Source organism: Sphaeramia orbicularis, chromosome 3 (genome assembly GCF_902148855.1).
Source record: "Sphaeramia orbicularis chromosome 3, fSphaOr1.1, whole genome shotgun sequence".
In the NCBI taxonomy this organism is placed as follows: Eukaryota; Metazoa; Chordata; class Actinopteri; order Kurtiformes; family Apogonidae; genus Sphaeramia; species Sphaeramia orbicularis.
Genome location: NC_043959.1, coordinates 36,168,788 through 36,194,820, shown reverse-complemented (window position 1 = coordinate 36,194,820; position 26,033 = coordinate 36,168,788). Strand labels below are relative to the sequence as shown.

At 37.8% G+C, this 26,033-nt stretch overlaps 1 protein-coding gene across 4 annotated transcripts in view; it reads right to left on the bottom strand.

The window, feature by feature from the left end:
* The window catches only part of adcy7 (adenylate cyclase 7), a 72,332-nt gene that overhangs the window by 27,528 nt on the left and 18,771 nt on the right, over positions 1-26,033 (bottom strand). For 3 of the 4 annotated variants that reach the window (XM_030122649.1, XM_030122676.1, XM_030122658.1), the window contains exons 2-5: positions 8,878-9,618; positions 3,311-3,508; positions 2,018-2,182; positions 111-260 (exon numbers count right to left, since the gene is read on the bottom strand). In XM_030122649.1, the coding sequence (XP_029978509.1) occupies positions 111-260; positions 2,018-2,182; positions 3,311-3,508; positions 8,878-9,042 (678 nt within the window). In that variant the 5' untranslated portion in view covers positions 9,043-9,618. Of the gene's footprint in view, positions 1-110; positions 261-2,017; positions 2,183-3,310; positions 3,509-8,877; positions 9,619-26,033 lie in introns of those variants that run through there. The other variant, XM_030122668.1, reaches the window with a different exon arrangement.

Genomic DNA, 26,033 nt, shown 5'->3' with positions numbered 1-26,033 from the left:
CTTGCTTAGGCTAAAAGTCTTACTAATACCGTTTTCACAGTTTTATTTATTTACAGAGGAACTATTTAACCATTATGAGTAACTGTTATCAGACAGTGTATGGCACTGACCTGCTGTCTTTTCTCTATCTCCAGCTTCATGCGCATGCTCAGACACCTCAGTGTGTCCTGGAAGGTCTGCCTTAGGGTTTTCTCCATCAGGACCTTATGAAAGGCTCCCACCAAGCTGCCACACAGAAACACCACTGCATTGGACAGCAGCTACAGAAAAAACACACAACAGCAAAAGTTAGAGGTCAACTGGAAACTTTAGCACAGATAATACAGTGATGTTATGTAACCTCTACTAGATGGAGTTCCTCAAAAAACTATTATAGTAAAAGCAGGAACTGCAGATTCCAGCATTAAAGGGGCTATACGTAGTAGCTTTCATATATTAACTGTGTCGCCATAAAATTATCATTAGAGTGTTTAGAATAAAGAACCCTGGAATTGTGTCATAGATTGTTTTGGACTGTAGGGATATGAGCTGAATATATTCACACAGAAAGTCCGTGGGATTTATGTGACCACTCAAGGGTATGATACCTGTGCTTGCGCTAGGAAAATGAAAGATACAGCCACTGTGGCTACATTCGTAGAAATGAGTGTAGCCACAAAAAGCCACAGCCAGGCTAGGTCCCTGTAGTGGGGCATGTAGTGGACCACGGTAACGAGCATAGCTCCCCTGGGAAATTTTGGGAAAAATAAGTCTTTTCCCTGCATTCTGGTGCATTTTGAGCTTAAAAATATGTTCAATCTGCTTCAGTTTCATACAAAAAATATCCAAAAAAAAGTTAACTTAAGTCAACATTTTCATCTAAACTACTTTTTATTTCTAACCTAATGTATAACAAAACAATAAATGATCGACTTATAAACACAATTATTCTGACCACTGATGTTCAGAGATTCAATATAAAATAAATTTACCAGTGAGACACCTCTGAGTATGATACCATACATTAGGGATGCACCGATACCACTTTTTTCCAGACCGAGTACGAGTACTTACTTTTCAGTACTTGCCGATACCTAGTACCGATACTAGTACTTAATAATCCCATTCTAGTTCTTAGTTCCTTTTGTAAATGTGCTTTATTATCGTTGTCATTAGTCTGACTGGAAAAAAGTGCTACTACTGACATTTAATGTGTTGGAATGAGCGTTTCTCAATTAATCCACCAGGGGGCGCCGCTCTTAATTAACCATACTGGACAAATACCACGAAGAAGAGGAAAGTTTTTTGAGAAGAAGAAAGTCAGTAATAATAAACATGGAGACAACAGAGGTGACACTAATGTGATACTAATGCAGCGTTTTCTCTGGTAAAGTTTAAAAGCGAAGCTTCAGTAGGTAGAGAAAAGAGAAATGAGTGATAAGTTTCGTTTTCACTTCCGCTGGTGGCGGTCTGCACCGCTCCGTACCCCTCTGTCTGTGCAGTGTGACTGCATAAAAAAATCGGAGACGTTCAGGTGAGTTCGATTGCTGTCGGCAGCGCTCTTCAGTAGTGGAGACCGCATTTGTTATTTTCCTTGGTTATTGCTCAGACATTTTCGATCAGAGATGTAAGTTGGTTGATTTTACTAAAAAATACCTTCGCCACTGTGGCTACACGGGTTGAAAACAACTTCGCCAACCAGGAAAATGCATCGCCAGTGGTGATGTGGCGATAGGCTAGCGCAAGCCTAGGTGTGAGTTTTTGTTTGAAGAAGAAAACTTAACGAAAACTAAGACAACTTAAAGATACCATTATACAGATGCGTGTAAACAATGATACTTCATTCAGTGAGTAATACAGGCTGGAGACACATAGTGCTGATTGGTCGGTGGGTTTTTTTTAGTCATAAGTGTATTCTGGTAAGCGACTACCCCCTTCTATTCAGAGTTTTGAATATCAGCACTACATACAACCCCTTTAACAGTGCTGGAAACATTTCTATAACAAAACACCACAGCTTTTATCCAACTGAATTCACCTGGCTAGCTAGGTATTGGTTGGGCTTCACGTTGTTGATGGTGAGGCGCAGAGAAAGGACCATGATGTGAGACAGTGAGGAGATGACGCTCAACACCACAGCGTACCACAACTGAAACGGCAGCATTGTGTACACTGTGAAGATGATGAAGAGGAAGAAAGGCACCTAAAGGGACACATGGGAAAATATTCAGTGAGGACAGAAGATTTACTTTGGAATGATCAAATCCTAGACATGCTGTGGTTGTGTTCATTTTATAGTGATAACAAAATCCTACTTAACGATGTTGCTAACTAAGTTAATTCTGAGACAAATGTGGAGCACATTGTTAACTTTACAATACACAAAATGAATAAACATGACATTTGCCACGCAACTGCAATGGAGAACTGAATCCAACTCAATGAGATAAGGTGAGTATGTGAGTATAAATATCCCCATCATTTGTGGTTTATTTTTTGGTCAGTATTCAACATTTACTTTTACATTAAGTCAAGCTGCTCCTTGACAATTAGCATACAAGACCAGTAGAATTTATATTGTTTGTCTTCTGTAAAACATGAACATCATTTCCACAGACAAATCTGACAACAGTTAATCAGCAAATAAACAGGTCTCTGTGACAGTATTTGTTTGTTAAAATGACAGAAACAGGTCTGGTCTGTGTCAACGTTCACACCAAACATTCAGTTTCTTACAGGGTGAGAAATAACGTCAAGACAAATGATTTGGTGGAGAAAAAAAAGTCAACACTGACAGAACATAATACAGCCATTAAATGAAGCAGAGCTTCAAATCAGTGCACGCAGGCATAAGCAAAAGTTAATTACCATGGTAACAAGGATGATCTGTAGCTGTCTGTTGCTGTGTCTGTTCAAAATTATGATGACCTCAACAGCAATATTTAATAACTTAATAAGGTAACAATTTAACAGTAGTTTCCATCATATAATCATCAAACGTTGCAGACATCTAATGGTCTTATCTCTTCTTTTTAGTTCATTTAAAAAAAAGTGTAGATTGTAGTCCTCCCCATCCCCATCCATGCCACTGATAAAGTAGGACTCTGGGAATTGTTTTATTTTATATTCTGACAATGAATTGTCTAATCTTCATGAAAAAGAGTGTGTATGCAAATGCATTGTGGGAATGGGGCTTTAAAGATTCATCGGCAAAACAAATATTTCAGTATTGTAAGAACTTCAGTTTAGTCCCTGGCCTGATGTGATCATAGCATAATTTTAAACAAACCAAAAAAGTCTTATTGTTCACAGTACATAGAGGGTGGGTTACCTGATCCCAAGGCAGGATGATGGGGCCGCTGAAGATGAAGGTGTAGCCCAGGGTTAGGTGTGTGGCCCACACAATAAGACCCAGGAGACGCCTCCATCGCTGTGAGAGCATCTCCGTACACACCAGCACAAACACAGCAAGGAATACACATAAGCTGCCGCTTACCACGCTCACAAAGGCACAGTGTTCCTCTGCACTCTAAATAAGGGAAAACAACAAGCACATTTTATTGCCATTAGACTAGATGATAAATGCCATTCAGTTAGTATGAGTAATTTGCTACTATTGTAGTTCACAAACAGATTTTCTCCCAGTGAACAAGTAACATAAGCATTTAATCACTCATGTATCAAGAGACAAACTGATTGATTGGCGAGTGACCAGAAGTGGGCATTTTCAGTTTGACTGCCCATGTCTGGTGACCAGTTCATCAGTCTCTGATTACCTGCCAGTTAAATCTTTACACATGGCAAAAGACAGTAACATCATAACCCTACACATAGTGACATGTCATCGCTATAGAAGATCTTCAGCATTAGGTTAAAGGTCATATCCCAAGTGAAACAAAGCTTAGCAAAAGTTCAGTCACGAAAAATGTTTTAAGTCACAAACACAATGTCCCATTGCCACAAAGCTCAATAAGCTAATTCTGTCTTCATCCAATCACAACTGGACAAGCTTCGTATTAGCTAATCACAAGCTGTTAAATGTTTACTTTAAAAGGTTCCCTCATGCTACTGTTATTTTGTGGTCATAATTTAACTCTCAGAAGGCACTGCATTCTTAGATCCTGCAATCTTCATCACAATTATCACTGTTTGGGGGTCCAGGGGGCATATGATAACTATAATATACAATTTAATGATCACTTTGCAAGTTGATCTTCCAGTCATTGTCTTAACACCATTATATTTATTCATAGTTTTCCAATATAAATATAATGCAAATGTTAATTTTTTTTCCTTCATTTTACTTGAGGTCTCTCTGAACTGTTACTGCTGCAGTGCCTATATCAATCTTTAATCAATCAATCTTTATTTATATAGCACTTTTCATACATTGAGGATGTAGCACAAAGTGCTTTACATATAAGTTTAAAAATCAGTATCACCCCCCACCCACACACACATACACATGCACACATACACTCAAAAACACTGACTGAGCACGAGAGGACTAGAAAGTAAACGTAAAAGAGGAGGCGCTGTCTCAGGGAGCCATCCGCACCAGGAGGCAGCCGCAGACCCAAAGGCAGCCGCCGACCCTGACCAGTAGCATAGTCAGATGAGAGGAACACTCTGAGAGCACATAACCTCGCCAAGTTTGCCAATTCAATTAAACCCCACAAAAGAAGAAATAAATATTAAAATGGATGGTTCCAAAATGTAATGGATTCATTACTGGCCTTACCAGCAAGTTTCATCGAAAAAAAAAAAAAAAAAAAAAAAAAGGTAGATCTACCCTCTAAAGCAGAGGTTATAAGTCAACTGCAAGTAAATTTCAGGTGGATTTTATTTATACAGAAAACTCAATCTAGTAATCTGGAGTACTTAACTTTGAGATTTGGTGGAGGGACAGAGGTTTCAATACATTACAATTTAGTCAGTGTTTAATCATGAAAATACAGTTGAATTTTCAAATAAAGGAGACTTACAAAAAAATGTCGATTCTGTCAACTGTAGATCTTACAAAATAAGTTGGAATCAGCCAAAATTGGAATAAGCCTGTCAGATTTCTAAAAAGTATCATAACCACCAAGAAAACTTAAATTAGTGACTTGTATATTCTCTTCTTTTTTTAATAAATGAGCTGTTAAGACATTGTGAGGGAGCTTCCAAGGATACAAAAGACCTCACAGTTGCTGTCAGATTGCAGATACATGACCCATAAACAATGAAAACTTACACAATGAGTCAAATGGGAAAGTGTTGAAATCATGATGACTGTGGTATTCCCTTACTAACACTAACTTAGCAATACCATATTGGCCTACTTAAGAGTGTGACCTTGGCCAGAAAAATGTACTGCAGGGTTATTTTGTTTCCTAGAGTCATTGGTTTGTCTGTCCTCCTAAATATAATACCCGCATATTAATTCAAAGTTCACATACTTTCTTATTTTCTTAGGTGATTAAATCGTACTCTGAAGTCCTAGACTTGTTCAAGTTGCTCCTGAGAGGCATTAATATTCGGCCTTAGCATTAAGGCTTATGTAGGATTACTGAGACTTTTCTTCACATCTGTCCCTGCGTCATGTCCTGCTTGCTCCAGGCCTCCATCTTCCTGATTGGGTTACTCTACAATGAGGAGCAAACACGACAGGAAAAGATTGTACACACTTGCGCGTGTGTGGAACTAAGCATTTGTGCGCCCATGTGTGTCTGTACTAATACCAATAATTGTGTGTGATTTTGCGATTGTCCAGATGTAAGTAGGAGAGAATGTGGGTGTTGAAGGGAGTCCACAGGAGAAAACAAAGGGTTAAAAGAGCACACAGGAGTGAGGCAGACACACAAAGTCAGTGTTAATAGATCTCTGCTTGGAGAAGGCCATCTCTGCATTGTATGTTGAGCTTTCTGGTTACCATGGCAGCACTGGAAAAGGCCAGATCTCAACTAAAGCACTTTCTGCTCCCTATGTTGCTCTGAATCTTGACAAACCATTTTACAGGCAGAAAAAGAACAATTATAATATATGAGCAGGAAATCACAAGACCATGTGAATGAGCATAGCTACAGTGTTTAACATATGGGATATGGAAGCTTAAAAAACTTACATGAAGCCAGTTTTACTGATAAGCATCTTTTCTTTTTCATCATTCTCTTAGCTGCATAATCTCCCACTGTTTTTAACTGTAATGTTGGTCTTATGTAGATAGATGTACAATAATCCTCTAATGCTGTCTATTTCACTGAAACAGGTCTGGCTGTGCCTGTAACTTTGTATTGCACTTACAGACAAGAGAAAATTAAGGTGACTATTTTGAAATTTTAACATAAGTTCTAAAGTGACAAATCCTTCACTTATCACACTGTCATGACTCTAACCAATTACAAACAGCACATGTAGGGATCAGAGAGTCACAGCTGATGAATAGTGTTCAATCAGGAACTGAGACAGGCAGTAAGAGCAGCGCTTGGAACAGCCAGTTTTCCTCTCAGCGCTGCTCTTCATTAGATGGCCACAATTGGAGTGGAGTTATATAAGCTGACAGTGACTTTCTGACACTCGTAGCAAACTCTTAAAAGGCACAATGTCCCTCCTTTGCATTTAACAAAAGCATTACACAACCTCTATCCCAGCATTTCCTCCTCACTTTATAGCCATTTGCAGTGTAGCAAATAATAGTCAAGGAGTACCTAGAGTATACCAGAAGGCTGAGGGACAACAACTTGTTTGTGTACATGTGCAAATGTGGGGAAAATCTAGATTTTTCAATTAATTCATTGAATATATGCATGAGTGTGAAACATATTTTTGAAAAATGAAGAAAGCAGCACAATAGCAGGAAGGTTATGATAGTTTTTCTAAACAGAGGAAAGTAATACAATTTCTGGTGACAGAAAGTTTCAGTTCACCAGATAACCAGCTGGACTGACCGCTCAGATACCTGCCATCCTGCCAAAATCAACAGCATGCCGCCAATCAGAAAGTCAATAAATACCTGCCTTTTCCTTTCACTGTCAGTAGCACAATTTCAGTCTGGCAGCTTGACAGCTACATTGTTTTAAATCACCAAATCATTCCTTTGCTCATGATTAGTTTCCTATTATTCCGTTTTGAGACGCAACTTAAAAAGCTGATTGTGATTTGAGGTGCTGTAGGGCGGTGGTGGTGTTGGTGGGGGTTAGTAGGTAGAGTGCCAAAGTGAATGGAGCAATGTTTAAGCCATCAGATCATTAGCAACCTTTTCAACCTTTCTGTGCAAATCACACTTGCTAACAGCTTTTGGGCTACAGTTTTGTGGCTGTCCCTGACTTCTGAGCTGCCTGTAGCAGAAGGAAAGGTAATTTCCAGAAAAACATTGACTTAATGTTGTTTGATACATCCCTTTCCAACTTGTCCTTTATCCAGCTAACTCAGTGCAACTGGAAATGTGTCTTTTAGGCACTGTCCTTCATATTTAGTTACACAATCACTCATTATGCTTCTGCTACTGAACTAGTAGCAAAAGGGAGTTTATTGCTCATCTGCATCATTAAGGGAGACTTCTTTTTCATTTTTTGACATACTCCCTGAAGATTCAAACTGACCATCCACCCACATATTTCTTAACATCAGGCTATTACTGCTATTCTGAAGTGCCACATAAGGCAGATCATGGTCCACATTCACTGTCCAACTGTCACCACCCTATTTTAGCCAATATGGACAAAGACAGTCAATCCTCCCCTTACAGAGAAGCTTTCAAAACATCTTACTTCTGGATAAATCTTTTTGATTATCGCATGTGTTGTTCTTGAATCAATTTAACATATATTACCTGTCCATTCACAGTCCAAATATGTCTTGTCCAAGAGACCTTTTTCATTAACCAAAACTGCATGTTATTTCAAGTAAACCAGTTCTACAACATGGTATTGCATATGCAAGGCCTCTGAAATGCCTTATTGGAAATTTTCCCCGTTTAACTTGCTCCTAAACACAACTGAATGCCTACCCAACAGTCAGTTATATGTATGCTGGTTTGTAATAAATATGTTCAGTGTTTCCTCCTCATTCTTATAAAGTCATTGTTCTTAAACATGTTTTAAATCCCTGTTTTGAGACAGTGTTTGTATTTCTTCAACAGGGCAAAGCCCTTATTAATGTTATTTATAACATCTGTTGTGACAGAGTCCTTGTTCAGTGTCAATACATTTGCTGTAAAAAAGGTCTATAGGCCAAACTTAAATGACACTTGTTAAAAGACAGCCAATTATGTAAGGGTTAGTCTGTAATGTGACACCATTCTAACAGCATAAATGGAAAATTTTACTCAAACACTGCCACATTAATTGTGTTCTTATCTGGGGAATCTTAACCAGTCATTTTACAGCTAATTTGACCTTAGTGGTGTGTATAATTTGCTTATCACATGCCCTACGAGAGAAAAACTCCCCACTTAATTAGGACTAGACTACATCTTACGGTATTTTACTACAACTGGAACATATGCATGGAAACGTAATGCTCGTTGCAGCCTTCAGGAGACAAATTACTTCATCATCACTATATATGCAAGTCAAAGAATTCAAATAATTTTAAACAGTATAAAACATGAACCACGAGAGCATGTCAGGAGAAACATTGACTTTCACACAGGCTCCACAACTTAAGCAATGACTGATATAACACAGATTATTGTGTATATCATCAGTCAACATGCATTCAGCTTTAAAATGGTTTAATAGTGGATGAGCAGTGTTGTCACAGCTTGGAGCCACAGTGAAGCACATATTCAATTATGCTTACTGTAAAATCTAAGGCTGTCAAATAACAACTAAGCCCCTTTACCCACTGTAAAATCTGCAAAACAGTGCACAGGTTTTATTTTATATTCAATTAAAATATTGACTTAAGACTCACCAGTCGAAGAGCAAAGAAGAGGATAAGGAGGATTCCACAGGAGAGCATAGAGAGGCCCAGCAGAAGCACCAGCGGTTGATACTGACTGATGCAGGAGAATTTGCGATACAGTGCCTCATTTTTCAGCTCCTGATCATTCAGCAGGTACTTTCCCTTGGCTGGCATGGCTAGGACTTCTTATAGAGGCATAGCAGGTGTTAAGTAGGAGCTCTAGAGAGCAGAAGTCTTCACAACTTCTTTTGTGCCTATAAGCCACAAGTTGTTAAGAAGTTCAAGATCTGTTAGGTGTTCCCCTGTTAGCTCATGACGCTTAAGTGAAACTTGTATTCCTCCTTCGGCGTGTCATCTTGAATGTTGTTGTTGGTTCTCTCACTGCTCTCTCAATTCACAGTCGTCTCTGTGTGTCTCTTCCTCTTTCTCTCAGTGTCTGTCCCCCTTTGCTAGTCCTTTTGTGCCTTCTATCCTCTGTTTGGTGTTGGCAGGCAGACACGCTTCATCCCTTGCCAGCTACTGTGTTGCTCCCTTCAGTGGGTTTGAGTAATAAACCCCCGGGCTGGGAGACACAGGGGAGGAGGGGAGTTTAAGAAAGGGGAGGAGAGGAATAAGGAGGAAGAGTAAGAGGAAAACAGGGGTTGATGAGTGCAGCAACAAAGGCCATCGGTGAATCCCACCAGGATTCAGGATCTAAGCAAATGGCAAAGTCGGTAGCTCCACTCTTTATAGGCAACACAAATGGTGCACCTGCAAAGGAGACAGAAGGCAAAATAGAAAAATCAAATATTTTCTCACAGCTCTGGTGACAGGGGGTCAAATACACAGGAATAATACACCTACACAGAGAAAACCACTGCAAAATTGCAAAAGCTAAGACCTTGAATTGAACAAAAAGTATTCATTACGACAAATAGCAAAAATATTCTGAAAGGGATTGAAAAGAACCTTTAAGGCTTTCATTTCTGGGACATAAGAAACCCCATTAGCCCCATTAGGGAACCCATTAGCTACAGGAAGGCTACAGCTATTCTTCCACATTTAAAATAACAGTAAAACTGTTGGCACTTTTAATTGAGAGGTTATAGTTATACAAGCACAAAGTTTAGATTCCTGTGTCTTATACGTCTTAAACTTAAATGCATAAACTCATGTCAAGTAAAGCTGCTTTATTAACCAAATCTATACATCCAATAATTCAGTCCAGTGTTTGGAGGTTGAATCACCTTCAGATTCCCAGAACATCAAACAATCACCACAAGTTAAACATTTCAGTAGTCTGGTGGCTTGAGAAGATCTGATACTAGGCTGATGATATGACACTGTATAATTCAAACACACCCAATTCTAAGAAGAGAGACTGGTAGTGGAACTGCAGTCAATGTCAGTAAAAAATAATGCAACTCTGGAAGAAATATTAATATTATAAATTCTCTGTCTACAATATGATAATGTACAACTATGGGTGTATGTATTCTGTTTTTCTAATTTGTAGATTCTCTTAATCTTCAGCAAATAGTGCCTGAATCCTTGCCTTTCACATAACAGACCATTTTAGGTTGTTGAAGTTGGTCTGGTTCCAGTTAATGACAGCTCTACATATTCATTTGAGACAACAGAGGAGACTCTGGCTTCAAGCTCAATAGAAACAATGTGAACTTCGCACTGCTGTCAATAGAAACCTCATTTCCTGCAGTAGCTAATATTGCTGTCTCAGTACGCAGAGCGTGTAAGGCTTCATGTTTGTGCCTCACATAGCAACCACAGCAGATGCTATGTGCCATAAAAAGAGTGCAGAGGAGAAGAAGCAGTGCAAAAAGGACATGATGCATGCCTACATAGAATGTTGGAAGCATTACCTCTGAATGCAATAAGTTACAAATTACAAGTTATACTAAAAAATGTAATAAATAATCTAACATCTGATTTAGTTCAGAGTGCCTTTTTGATTACTTTTCTTTACATGATTTAACCTGGAACTGCACTGTGAGTCACAACAAACATATCAGTCTGTGGAAATATACACAATATATTATGGGTTAAACTACATCGAGCAGAGGTGTACTGTTTATATAGCACATTTCATACACAAAGGCCATTCCATGTGCTTTATGTAAATAAAAGGACAAACCAGAAGGAAATAAAAACAAAGTGCTTAAGAATAGAAGATTAAACACTAAAAATATATAATTGGAAGAGAGTACGGGACATATGAAATCATATGAAGAGAAGAACATTTTCTTTTTTTTCACTACTTACAATATGTATGTTTTGAAAAATACACATTTCAGACTGAAAAGTAATCTGTTAATCCTTAATAAAAACCAACTAAATTAACCAAAATTTGTGATAAACTCACAATATTGTCCACAATCCTACCAGATTGTCCGCCCTAATTTAAAGAGGCAGCAAAGTCTTAAAAGCGTCACTTAAACCAGTCAATATAACCCTCGAGGTGATTCTCAAACGTTTAGCTGTTAATATGATACAATGATGATAAAATGATACTGTAATAGAGCCTTTTCCTGTTTTCAGAAGGTAAATATTATTGTTCAACAAATCACATCCTGGCCTGGCACACTCAGATTGATTAGAGAAATACACATTGACTTGACTGGTAAGTTGGCTGTGCATACTGAAGAAAAAGAACCAGTCAAAAACAATGCCATCAGCTCTTTGTAAGCCAACAGTATGATGAAGAACTGATGGCTCACAGCTCCTTGTAAGCATTCATACTGTGAGTGTTGTACTCCGATTTGGATGTAGCGTCTTACACTACTAACTTAACAGGCGAAAAAGTAAAAACTAGCCTAATACGCCCACCCAGTCGCACAACACTTTACCCCTCCTGCTCACCGGTTACCCTGGGATAAATTTTGAGTCTTAACTTTCAATCTTTTTAAAAACTTTTCAAAATTTGTAAGAAATGCCAAAAAATGAGAGAAAGGCACATGTAACGATTGTGTGTGAAATTTGAAAAGAATTGGGAGAATAGTGTCCGAGAAATCCGTTGGACAAAGTTGAAATGTTCAAAACATTTGTAAAAATAAATAAATAAATAGCTAAATTTAAATTCAGCCATCAAACTGTGCACTGCACCTCTCCTGGTGGCAAGTAACCTGTGTGTCAAATTTGATTTAAAAAAAAAAAGAAAAGAAAAGAAAAGAAATTGGGTGAAGTGTCTGAGAAATCAGTTGGACAAAAATCTCAGATGGATGGACAGAATTCCTGGTATGTCAGTATAATAAATTATTATACCCCCTGCTCCAGAGGGTGGGGGTATAATAACTTAATTTTGTAATTTCATAATGCAGTACGGTTACATGTAACCAGTTGCTCTTCACTGCACAGTACACCTTTCAAAATGCATTTCCACAGGAGGCAGCTTAATAACTTAACCAGCAATTTATAGCTACTTTTACCTTTCCCTTTCACTGGTGCTGCTGGACAGAACAGCACTGAACCAGCCTTCCCCTACCCATTGATAGTACAAGAGCAGTAAAACGCCTGCCCACTCTTACACCAATTACAACCAGCTGGTCTGCAAGGGGGGGTCTGTATTTGTTTACTAGATGTTTAACACTGTGAGAATCATTTACTCTTTAGACTCATACCTACTACCTGCCATGTCTACATCTCAAAACATAGAACTGTAAGGAGCACTACATGACTGAAAAGCTCTAGCATCATAGCCATTCTACAGTGTATCACAGGTGTCAGGCAATCACAGGATAATGGAAAAAAGGGGAGAAAAAGGTGAATCAGTTCTATCTTGTAGTATGTTCTCTGCTGTACTCTTCAGACGAGTAGAGTTCAACTGTTTCTTAGAAAACCTCTGCTGAATTGATCAACCAATAAAAGCAAACATGAGCTGGAAAGAAGCTGAAGTGTTTGCAGACCACAGCCAATACGCCTCAGTGACCCATCTCATTTCTGCTCTATGACTATATACAATTGTAAGAAGTGAACAGTTTAATAAAAAGTTTGCAAACTGATGCTTAAGGTCTGATGACCCAAGATACTTCAAGAAATGTCTAGTTTTCCAGCAGCCGTTTGACTCTGCAAGAACTCTCGTTTACCAGATGTTAAAGCTCCAGGCCCCAATGGTTCTTTTTATGATCCAGCTCTGAAGTTACCATGGTAAAAAGCATAGCCACTAGACCTGTAGCTGAGCGTTAGCGCTGAACTGGGAGAACAGACAGGCATGTGCGCTTCAATGGAGTTGAGTCTCTGAGCAAGCGGAGATGAATAGCTGAAAATGCTGCATTGAATGCCAGGTCTTTCTTTATGAAAGCTTGGCAATTGAAGCAATCACATAGCAGCCTTGCACATTGGCGTCACTGAATCAGTCATACAAAACAACTAACGTCACACTGTGCTCTGCTGCAGAGACATAAAAGCATGGAGGTCCTCATGTGAAAGAAAAGAGATGATGTCAAGCATGTGCCTGAGATTGCAAAGGTTTAGAAAAACAACACAACTATGATGTAAGAAAAGTTTAGACAGGAAAACACATTTATTATGAGTTTACCGTTCATGTCTATTACCAAACTATGGCATCTCCCAACAGGGTTTCTGCACACACAAAACTCGTGACTACAAAAGCATTTCTTGTCCATTATTGAAAATAATGTACAAAGAATATAAAGTATATGAATCAGAGTTTGATTTTAATTACTTTGGAAAAATATTGGATGATGGCAGGCATTTGCTAGTAGCTTTTTACAGTGTTTTTCTTCTTAATTTGAGCAATCTCTTGCACAAGGCACAGCAGTTGTGATTTCAACAGTCATCGAACCAAGTGCTAAATGCTCTGTCCTTGAGCCAGACATTTGCCAAACTTACACTGACTGTGTAGTCAAATCTTGCTTATGTTTTCCTTATTCAGATCAAGGATGAGTCCCTATACTGTTTACATACAAATGATAATGATAACTTAAGTTAGTACTTTAAAACATTCTTTCCACTGACATTACAGTGGCCCAACAAAGATATATCATTTAAAAACTTGTCAAGCTGCTACGGAAAACCAGAGTCAGACAAAACGATATGCTACCTATATATCAGCTGATCTATGCTCTACACCACCTATCTAGTGTGTGTATTTGACGTAAAAGAGAACACTTTTGCATCAATAATCTAATCTACTTCTCATTATACTTGCCATTTTTCTCTGTCAGTCTGTTCACAATAGCAATCTGGAAAGAGGCAAAATGGCACACAGAGCTCCCAAGAGGCAGGAATCTGGTGGACAACATAGAAAGGCCCACACAAAGCCAAAAAACAACTGGAGATCTGTTACGTAGAGATAACATTAAGTCTTTATTGTTTCATCTTAATAGAATAGATTTAAAATATAACATTGACTGCACAGTTCAGGGGTCAGAGGTTTTTGCAGACCACTACATCCATGTTTGCTGGTGAGACTCAAAGCCAAACTGTAAACATTAACACATTTACTCATTTTATGGCTGAACGCTGGCTAGCCCTTGAATTCTCTCAACACTAGGTAATCACCTCAGTAGCAAATGCCAATAAACTAGTTTTGTCAAAATGTCAAGTCAGATCTTCACCAAATCTACACTCAATTCAGGACCTTTTCAGGTAGCTCTTGTTCCTGAGCAATCACTCAGTTTTTGTGGCTGGCTTTGTGTTGCTGTTCAATTAGCTTGGACAAAAAAAGGAGACAAAGAATGACCTCAGTAAAAGAAACCCGAATACCACATTTCTTGGTCTCCACCACACATCATCCAGGGTTATAGTTGATGTGAATAAAGGTCAGAGAGAAATATCCTAGGGAAACCACACAAGTGGTGACCATCTCTTGCCTAGCATTTAAGCACTGAAAAATGTTCAGTGCTCTCTGGACATATAATAGTATAAATGAGGCAGATTAATTTGTTGTTGTCTGTTCTAGTAGATGCTGTGTTCTAAATTGCAAAAGCTACACTGGAGTTCAAAACCATGATACACAAAAAAACAGTTCCGGCTTCAGTTCAGTTGTTGCACAATGTTGTTGCTGTCACTCCTTACATAGACCTCCTCCCAAACTTTTCTATTTTATTTGGTCTGTTTTAGGCCTGGATAAAAATCCACTTTTTGGAAAAATTTAATGCTTATTCTTAAAATCACAAGACCAATCTTGGACTTTGTGCTGTTTCTCAGAAAATGTACTACGATTTGAACCTAATGTGTTCATATCACAATAGCCATTTTAACCCATCATTTACTATGCTAACAGCTGAGATGAGGGATTATTTCATGTTAAAAAGAAAACCAGTATTGTTGAGCAAGTCTAATTTGTATTGCTTTCTGAACGGCAATGCATGGGAATGTAAATATTGGCTATTTGACTGCTAGCAACTGAGTTGAGGACTGACCGTCTTTACAAAATGTAGGCCACTACAGTGGCAGATATTTGTGCTTTCCACAATGCAATCGGTGGGTTAGGTTTACAGAGAGCCTTTCCATAAACAGAAGACTTATGATGTATGTACAGCAATGCACTGGATAGATTAGATTAGGCCTTTTGTCCTTTCCCATCTCCCCTCCTGTCCTCCCAGTACTGTCTACTGGTATTAAATTAGCTGCATTCACCAGAAGGAGCTGCTGAAACTTAACAATATTAACAGGATGCTATCTCAGCACTGATTTAAGCTTCAAATGCCATTGCTTATAATAAATACAGGAAGTGCAAGCAAGGGCACCATGTGCTTGGAAGCTGCCTGTTACAGCTCAAGTGTTTCACATTTACTTCCACAAACTGCAGCCGAGTGGCACCACAGCAAGTGAAGACATCAATTGCATAGTTTGACACAAACAGCAGCCAATCAAGGGGTTTATTGGTTTAAAGATACATAGAATTTAAATCTAAACATCAGTCATGGGGCAAATCTAATGTTGAAACAGCACTGATCAGATTAAACTGAACCATTTCCTTCTCATGTATTGTTTGTGTTTGAAAACACCTGTACACATCAGTCACACAAGTCATCCACTGCATCTAAGCAGAGGTGGGAAAACAAGAGGAAAAACTAAAGTAAGATTTGTGTTGTTCAGTATATACAATAAATGTCATTCATTGAATGTCATTGAATGACACATAACTTGGAAATAAACATTTTGGAAAGAATGTGTGAGATGTGTGTATGTAGTGAGAAACTGTATGTTTCCAATTAGCCACATCCCATTTCAGGTTTCATAACTTTACTTGTTCCATCCAGTAAATGTTGGGCATTGGGGCCCCTCTGTACATCGAACTCCTTCCACCACCAATAAGAAAACCATAATTACCCCTTTAGTACGCCAGACAGCTTACCACTGGCACAGCCATTCAAAGAGAAACCTTAACATCTACAACCAGCACAGCAGAGTGTTTACACAACTAAAAACCTAACGTAGATATCATGCCAAGCTGCTGTATCAGAAACGGATGGCAGTCTCAGTTCAGTATGATGATGGTAATTTTCCAGGCTACCATAAAACTTTGGCTGCTGACAGGGCCATCTGGTGCGTGTTGTCTACAATGAATAGTCATAACTAGTGATTCTTTAACAGTATTCATGATTCACTCTGTACAAGTGCCCATAACGATAATGGTGGTCTTTCACTGTCAAACAGCATGTCATACGGGAGAAGATATTCCTTTAAATCCCAGTGCTTAATATGAGATATATGAACAAGGTTTACACTGCAGAGTATATGTGAATAAATATCATTTTGAGTGGGGGCTCTTTGATGCTACAATGAATGATTACTGTATTTAATCTCAGTATTCCATTATGCAACTTACAGTCGTAGGATGGAAGCCTATCTCATATTAAACACATTCTTTGTTATCTTTGGGAAGTGCAGACAATGGAGACCACATCGGGAATGGAAAGAAATTAAAGGAAAATCTTACTTTTCATATAAACATTATCACCACACCCTTAGTTGTCATCTGTGATGTCTAACCTATATCCTGTGGCATGACACAGTGATATTAGCTTACACTGAAAACAAGACAATGACAACAAATGGTTGTCATGATGGAAAAGAAGGTATTATAGATAACTAAATAATAACTAAAATCAAAATACAGTAACATCAATTTTTATGTTTGTATCGACAGTGAAATGGTACACTTTCCTGCTTAGAAACTGTTACAGTCTCATAATTTATGTGCATACTGTGTCTGTAAATGTATTTCAGACACTCAAGATTAGCTCAAGAATGTTTGTACAAAGGGTGAGGTCTTGTTCCACATCAAAAATAAATTCAGTTTCACTGTGCCTTGTCAGCCATGATTTATACACTACACCAACAATGGCATTACATAATGTCTATTATACAATATCTTAAAAAATGGGAGGTAACCAATCCACTTTGCAGCCATTCTTAGTCATACTTCATGTGTGGGTGTGTGTAATTAAGTGTGTTTATAATTAAAACAAAATTAAAATGACAGTGTCTTATGTTTAGACATAATTTAGTAACTACTTGCTTAAGTAAACTTTTGAATAAAATGCAGATTCAATATAGACCTCATATATCAACTGATTATTCAAGGACAAATGAATCCACAATTTGCCCAGACCAGACTGTGTGCAGTGGGTGATTTATCTGAGTAGTTTTCTCTGCCTTAATATCAGTGTATTAGGCAGAAATGGAGGAACAGGGTGTGTTTAAAAAAAAAAAAAAACACGCAATGGCATCATGAGCCTCCTGCCACCCTCTTGTGCCCAAAAAAATTTTCATTATTTTTATAGTTTTGAATTGTGCATTGCACCTAAACCTTTAATAAACATAATGTGAATCTATGTTTAAAGAAGATAATTTACAAAAAAAAAAAAGACGATTATGGGCACTATATATTACTTAATCATATTATATGAGAGGATATGAATATTGTGTCTCAGCTAAATTGGTATGTTCATTTTGCATACAAATCAATAATATGGGCATTTAGAGTTGGGTGAAAATGTTATAATAGTGCCTTTCAGTGTCTCCTATGTTTTGGAAATCCATGCGAAACAATGAATGAACAGTGCTAAATAAACTCATATTACTATTGCTGCCATTTTGTTGGACAAATTCACAGATGCACACATACATACACACACACACATATATACACACATATATATATATATATATATATATATATATATATATATATATATATATATATATATATATATATATATATATATATATATATATTTTTTTTTTTTTTTTTTTTTTTTTTTTTTGTTAATAAAATATATTTATTTATTTATTTATTTATTTATATTTATATATATTTATTACAAAAAAAAATATGTTTATTAAAAAAAAAATCAATAATAATTTTTAAAAAAAATCATTTCAATCAAAGTAAAAAGTGTTCAAATGCAATTTTTTGGGTCATAATTTTTTTTTTTTCCATTCAAACACTTTTTTTATTGAATTTTTTTAGTTAAAGCAATAAAGAAACAAATCTACCTTCATAAAAAAAAACAGGTTTATTAAAAAAAATTCAATTGCATTGTTTTTTCATGCCTAAAGAGGAATAACAACACTCAGGAAAACAATCGCGACTACGGTTCTCATAATTCATGCATGATAGGGTTAAAAAGACGTAAAAGAATTGATTAAAAGAATCTAAATGTAAGACATAAACATAAATATAATATAAATATTAAACATAAAAATTATAAAACAGAAGCATTGGTTAAAAGAATCTTAAGATATATATATAAAAATATAACTATAAAACCTGAGAGTGAATAAAACAGAGGCATTAGTTAAAAGCCAAATTAAAAAGGTGGTCTTGAGCCTGGTTTTAAAAATGTCTACATTCTCTGCAGCCCTGAGGTTCCCTGGCAGGCTGTTCCATAGGCGAGGAGCATAATGCTGAAAAGCTGCCTCGCTATGAGTTTTTGTGTTAGCTTTTGGAACTGTTAAAAGGTCAGTGCCAGAGGACCTCAGGGTCCGCAAGGGTTCATAAAGTAAAAGCAAGTCTAAAAGATAAGAAGGCGCAAGACCATTAAGACATTTAAAAACTATTAAAAGGACCTTAAAATATATATATCAAGGATTTCCATCTCTGGAAAACTGTGAACTCAGGGTCAGTTTCAGAGACTGTTAAACCTGCTTTCTGGAAAACACTCCCAGATGCATTTGTCAGAGATGAATTGTGCTATTCAATTTGTCTGAATCAATACAACCAAGAAAAATATTTCTTTAGACGAACAGACAATGAAAAAGTCAGACACGGCAAAAACCAAACAAGGATGTGACAATGAAATGTACCTTGTGAAGATATATTCAGTGCTGCTCAAGTGATACAAGGCTTGAAGAAAAAGTGACCAGAAATTCCAGCACAGCTTTCACTGGAACAGCAACTTTCATACTGGGTGATCTAATGTTCAGATACAGTAAGGCATTAGTGTGACATTTGACTAAAGCCTTTAGATTGAGGAGATTAAAATTCCCTAGGTGTGTCCATGCGCAGAATGTGACTTCATCCCTTGCAATATTTGAATTCTTGTGTGTTAGGATGTGTCAGATGATATGACATATATATATATATATATATATATATATATATATATATATATATATATATATATATATATATATATATATATATATATATATATATATATATATATATATTAAAAACACATACACAACTTACGCTAGCGTGTGAAGCATGTGAAAGTACCACATTATACACAGTATTAGTGAGCAGGTTTGCATGTACTGTCAAAGTTGTATGGACATCACTGACAGGTATAGGGCAAAGATCTACAGCCCCTGTTAGTGTACAGGAGAGGCCGAGCAATCTGTAAAAGGGAATTTCAAAGGGACAGAGCAGTGGCAATTGCAAACATCAAGGAACATGTGACCTTTAGAATTCTAGAACACAGGATGACAACCCACACTGAAATGTGCAGTGAGTATAGAGTCTCATCATTTAGTTTCAAAGACAACACAGGAAATATTGTCCCACAGTCCATAACATTAAAGGGTGGGAAACCAGGAAGGATGGACCAGCATGTTCCCAGTCAAAACATGTGTATGCAGCAGGCTCAAATGAAGAGGGACTGAGAAAGGATCTCTGTGCTGTTGAGAGGGTCTCTGCAAGTGTCAAAGAGTTCATACTCAGATTTTTTACAGCTTCTTTAAACCATTCTAGATTAAATTTAACATGCACTTCACATTATGTCACACTGGGTGTATACTTTTGTGATGCTCCCAGTGTACATGCAGAACCATATTAGGTAATTAGGTATTTGTTTGCACCTCTCTGCGGCAGCTTTACATTTTTCCTGACTCCATGCAACTCAACCCTGACCCTAATTTGAGAGTTGTTTTGCACAAGGCGTTGGATGCTTTAAACTGATTGCTTTCAACAGGCTTCAACCAGCACTAAATTCAACAGTGTTGAGTACATTGGTGAAAAATGTAGTGACTGGCCTGTACTGCTTTCTCCTCTTTCTACAGTGGGTTGCAGGTTTTTCTGAGACACAAACTCAGACCAAAGCAGACTCAGCACAAAAGAAACTTCTTGGCCATAAACAAGATGAGGTGTATGCTTTGGTTACATTCATTTATAACCCTCGCTTCAAGTTGTGTGAAGGCGTGTGTTGGTGTGTCTATCTACAAACAAATAAGAAATATTACATAGTTTACTTCTGAGGCCTCAAGATCAAATGACTTGTTTAAGAGAAAGACTTTTTGTTGACCTGTGTTAAAACTGCTCTGAGTCTTGAAAATGAATTTTAAGTACCTTTCGTATTGGTATTACCAGTGGGTCCACTGGTCTATGTTGATGCACATTTACAGGAGGCCAACACATCAACACAAACAGGACAAAAGTCATGCAACTGCAACCCAGTGTCAGATGTGCAAATATTGGAAACTTAAATCTTCATATCTTAAATATAATAAAACATTGCAAATATGCGTTAGTGCCAAGAACAATATACAGTAAGAACAACATAACATGGATATTGTGGATTGAATTTGTTTTAAGTATACTTCATTATCCACTCCATATGATATGATTGTGCATGCAGGGAGTGTCGGGCATGTCAACACAATCTAATTGGCCAAGCCAATAAGTGGTGTCAAACCCACCCTGTCCACACACTCTCATGCTCACTCACTCTACACTACACCATCCAGACAAGGAACAGCGCCCAGGCACAAGTCTTTAACAGCCACTAGTTCTATTATGAGCAGGGTGAGGTTGGATGAGGTGACAGCGTGTTAAGAAATGTTCCCCTTTCCCTCTGGAACAACTTATAGCCTGTCCTTGAGCTAAGCACTCTATGTGACCCAGCACAGTTACTCAATTTAAAACACTGAGAATGGTGCACTGATTATCAGTGCAGCCAACAGCTTCATTCATGGGGTTAACAGGATCCCTGACATTGATACCTATGTCTGTTTCACAGTTTTTTTCATCTGTTTTATCTGATTTGACCCTCACAACACTAAAATGTCTGTGTAGCATATAAAGACTATATTGTGCTTAATAATTTTCTTCGCAGTAGCTGTTTAAATACGTATCTGATCTGATACAGACCAATGATGGGCTACACATGCATAGAGCTGGGGCTACATCATATAACATATAATTTCTGCATGTTTGATTAAAAGAAAACCATTGTCAAGTCAATGTATAATATCATATTAATATCAGATGTTAATTCTGTTGTTACCACTGATCAAAGCACAGATTTCAGAAGTTAAGTGTACTGACACAATATACCAAAACATTAGTCCCTTGTGTAGGTGTAGAGAATTGCATGAATAGCTGTACTCTGAAAATAAGGCATGTATAACAAGAAAAAAATGCTGATTGTATGTGCTGTAACTGTTACATGGCATGGCACATTCTACTAAGCCTTCAATTACAGCTGTGCAGTGGCTGAGAGGTCAGACAGTGGGAGTGACGCAGAAGGAGCACAGAGGGATCTCATTACCTCAAATGCCTTCTGAGAGCTATGGATGACTGAAGTATATGGAGAGTGAGGATTTCACTAATAGCATCTTTGTCTCCACTCTGTCTTCATTAACACTTGTTATGATGTTCTCTTGCCATTAGTGTCTCTTTATTGTGTGTACCTTTTCCTAACTCACATTGGACTGACGATCTCCACTTAGTATGAACTCTTTATCCCACCTCATTGTGGTCTTTACATTGCCCCTGCCTTCTCCAGTGGCACACTACTCTCCCTGACCATCAATAGAGGCCTTGTCTGTGACACCCTTACAGTATGTGGCAGAGCTAGAGTTACACGTTTTATAAAAGCCACCCCCTATGTTTTGCCACTGCAAGCCAAGGAATGTGTATGAAAGCATCGCTGTTAAACAGCTACATAGTCAGGAATGTCTGGAGGTTGTAGCACCCTTCCTGGGGTTTCTGTGGCTGAGTGGGAAGAAGAGAGTTTGGCTGAGATGGGTGAGGGCGAGGTTACTCCCACTGAGCATCTGTTTGCTGTGCAGGATTCCTCAAAGGAACTGGCTTGAGATGACTGGAATTTCACTGCAACCTCTCCCAAAAAATTACTCAGTCTTTCTCAGTGCTACACAAAAAATTGATAAAAGGTGTGAAGACCTCTTCCATTTTCATCCTGGTGCCAGCTCAACCTGTACTGAAGATTTTGTGTATAGTTTTAATGGAGACAACAGGAAATTATGGTGATTGTCCAACAAGTTAGCAAACAGCTAGTCTAAACTCATATGTATGTGAAATGAGAAAGTTAATTTATTTTCAAAAAAGCACTGGCATAGTTTGGAGCTCAGCGTGAAAAATCCTTAGTTCAATATTGAAAACTATCTGCACATCAACAACAGCAACAATGAATGAACATCTAAGACAGCAAAATGGTAGAAAACTGGTTAGACTCTGTGGTTTCTAAGCTGGCAAACCTCAAAGGCAACAGCAGCCTTAGGTTTTGTGCACAGTCACTTTAGGAAACACTGGAAATTCCTGTATAAACTGAAACCAACAAAATCAAAACCTTCATACACTGCTCTGTGTCATGAAATGGTTAAATCACACATTCTGCTTTATTTCAAAAAAGGGGAACATGGACAGCATTTTGTTCAATATACTGTCAGCTGTTAGCACTCATTTATTTGAATTAAATTACACTGGGTAGACATTGCTGAATAACTTATTTTCACTATCATCAGCCACATGTTCTAAATTACAATGAGTGTACTGTCTTCTTAACAAGCATGTGCTGAAACCTGCACATCTGAGCAACCTCTGCAAATGTTTCAGTCAATTAACTTTTAGGAAACCACACCATATTAAGTGCAGAAGGCTCAGAATATTTTAAATGAGACTAAAGCACAGAGACAAATACAATTTTCCACAGGTTTTATAATTTTATCCCTCCTACTGTTTTGCACTCTTCACCTTTCTGCTCGCTTCTCCGTTTCCGTCTTCATTTCTCCAGTTCTGAATGCATTTCTACCAAGCTCTGACTTCACACAGGCACACACGTTTTTAGTGCTCTGTTGAGTGAAGGCCAACCGTTCCTTGTGACATACACTCGACCGCACACCATCTCACTTCCTTAGCAACCGTGACTCATTTCCCTAACAACACTGCAAGGACGTCTTCATTAAAAAGGAACATGCAGCCCCTGCACAATTAAGCCCCTTTAAAATCCAGAATGTGTAACGTTCAAGCTTCATCAAGTTGAAGTGATGACTTATTGCCATTTGGAAATTTACATGTTCTTGTGTTTCACTTGGAGCTGAAATTCATGTGCAATTAGACAGCACACATGTGAAAGAAAGTCAGGACAGTGGTGATTTAAAAATACCTTCAAAAAGAGGAAGGGCAGTGTTTTAGTTGCCTTTTTTGTCTTTAACATTTTTGTAATTTTAGACTGATCTAACAGTTCCAATACACTCTGCCACTCCCAAAAATGATCAGTGTTTGGGTTTCTTAAACTCATGTAATGGTCTTGTAGGCAGTAATAGTATTATTAGGAGTCATGATTAAAATAACAGTGCAATGCATTGATCATAGACCAGAACAATAGTGCTCTCTACATGTTTTACAATGTGCTAAACTTGTAGCCTTATATTAATCTGAAGGAACAATATCTAGACGTGTTGTATCAGTCTGGAAATGCTACTAAGGGCAATCTAATACACACGTCATATACGGTTTCACCAGTTTTAGTTAAAAAGGTAATGTTTGATACAGTCATGAGAAAGAGACAATGCACTTTCTTTGAATTCTATGATTTTACATACTGAGAAATAAAAAAAAAAATCATCTGGTCATTCAGGGTTCTAAAATTATTCAAATCTAACCTAAAGTGTAAATATCTTTTGAACAACACATTCTGGTATGCCATTATTTAATTAAAATGAGGGCAGAATGGCACTATGTTAAAACCAAGTTTTCCCTGTGGTTCATAGCTTTTCCACATTATACTGAAGTAATCATTTTCCATTCAACTTTTCCATAAAACTTGATCAGCCTCTCACTTCCTTGTGGAGGAATTTCAGCCAACTCTTCTTGACAGTATTTCTTCAGTTCATTGAGGTTAGCGGGTATTCATTTATGCATAGTTCTCTTAAGGTCCTGCCACAGCATCTCAGTTGGGGTGGACTTCGAATGGATCGTAAAACACCTCGATTCCTTTCTTTTTTGGCCATTCTGTCGTGGATTTGCTGCTGTACTGAGGATCATTGTCCTGGTTGCATGACCCAGTTTCAGCCAAGCTTTAGCTGTCGGACAGATGGCCTCACATTTGACTCATAATACAGAGGAATTCATGCTCAAGTCAATGACTGTGAGGTGTCCAGGTTGTGTGGCTGCACACCAAGCCTAAATACCACCCCTCTACCACTGTGACTGACAGCTGATATAAGGTGTTTGTGCTGATATACTGTATTCAGCTTTCATCAAATGTAGCACTATGTTTTACAGTCAAACCACTTTGATCCAGTTTGTCAAAAGGACAAATATCCACAAGTTTCAGAGTTTGTTCAGATACAACTTTGCAAGCCTAAGTAGTGCTACCATGTTTTGTTAGCGAAGATGTTTTCTCTCAACAGGCCTTCCAAACAAGACTGCACAAGCCATACGGTTCAGTCTTTTTCTAATTTCCCTGTCATGAACTTTAATTTTTAACATGAGAGATGAAGTTGTTGGGTTTTTTACAGTTTCTCAGAACACTGAATGGTCTGACCCTCGGGTGACTCCACAAACCCCAGGGTATCTAGAGTCGTCCACTCCTGAGAAAACTGGCAGTGGTCTTGAATGTTTTCCAGTTGTGGATAATCCTTCCCAGTGTAGAATGATGGACTTCACATTGTTTGGAAATGGCCTTACAACCCTTCCCAGTTTGCAGGTTAGTAACAATTTAAGCTCATTGATGATGTCTTTCCTCCTTGGCATTGTGTTAACACAAACCTGAATGCCCTACACTGGCAAACTGGTAAAACTTCTGTTACAGAGGTTTGTCACACTTGCTGACGGTTGATAAATCAAGGGCATTTGCTTAGCAGCACCTGGCTGCTATCTATCCCTTTAATTCCTATGGAAACAGACAGTGTGAACTTCACACACTACTTCTCCAACTTGGCTTGAACATTTTTGTTAAAATAAATAAGAGGATAATGAAATCTTTTGTGTTATTTTACACGAGGTTAGATTTAAATAATTTTAGAACATGGTTAGGACCAGATGTTTTTTAATATGAATCAAAGGGGGTGTTCTTTCTTTTTCTCATGGCTCTATGTCTGTGTGTCACAGAAATACAACATGATAGATTTCCTAAGCCATAGAATATTTTAACAAAGTAATCAAACACCCAAGAATTAGCAACCAAAGTTCACATTGTCACACAAACTGATAGAAGTGAATTTTTAAACTATCCATATTTTTAAAAAATAATACAATGTTTCTTCAGTGACATGTGCAGTGGTGCTTATCACAAAATGGACATGATAGTGGCTAATTTACAACTGTGTTGATGCTGTATGTACGTGGACTGCTTTTTAAAAATTATCTTTTCATTGTAGCCGTACACTACAATGACACATATAGCAGGAAAAAAAAGTCATTCATTCATTATATGAACCCGCTTTATCGTCACTAGGGTCGTGGGGGTCTCTGGAGCCTATCCCAGCTACTTGTCAGCAGGCCTGACATA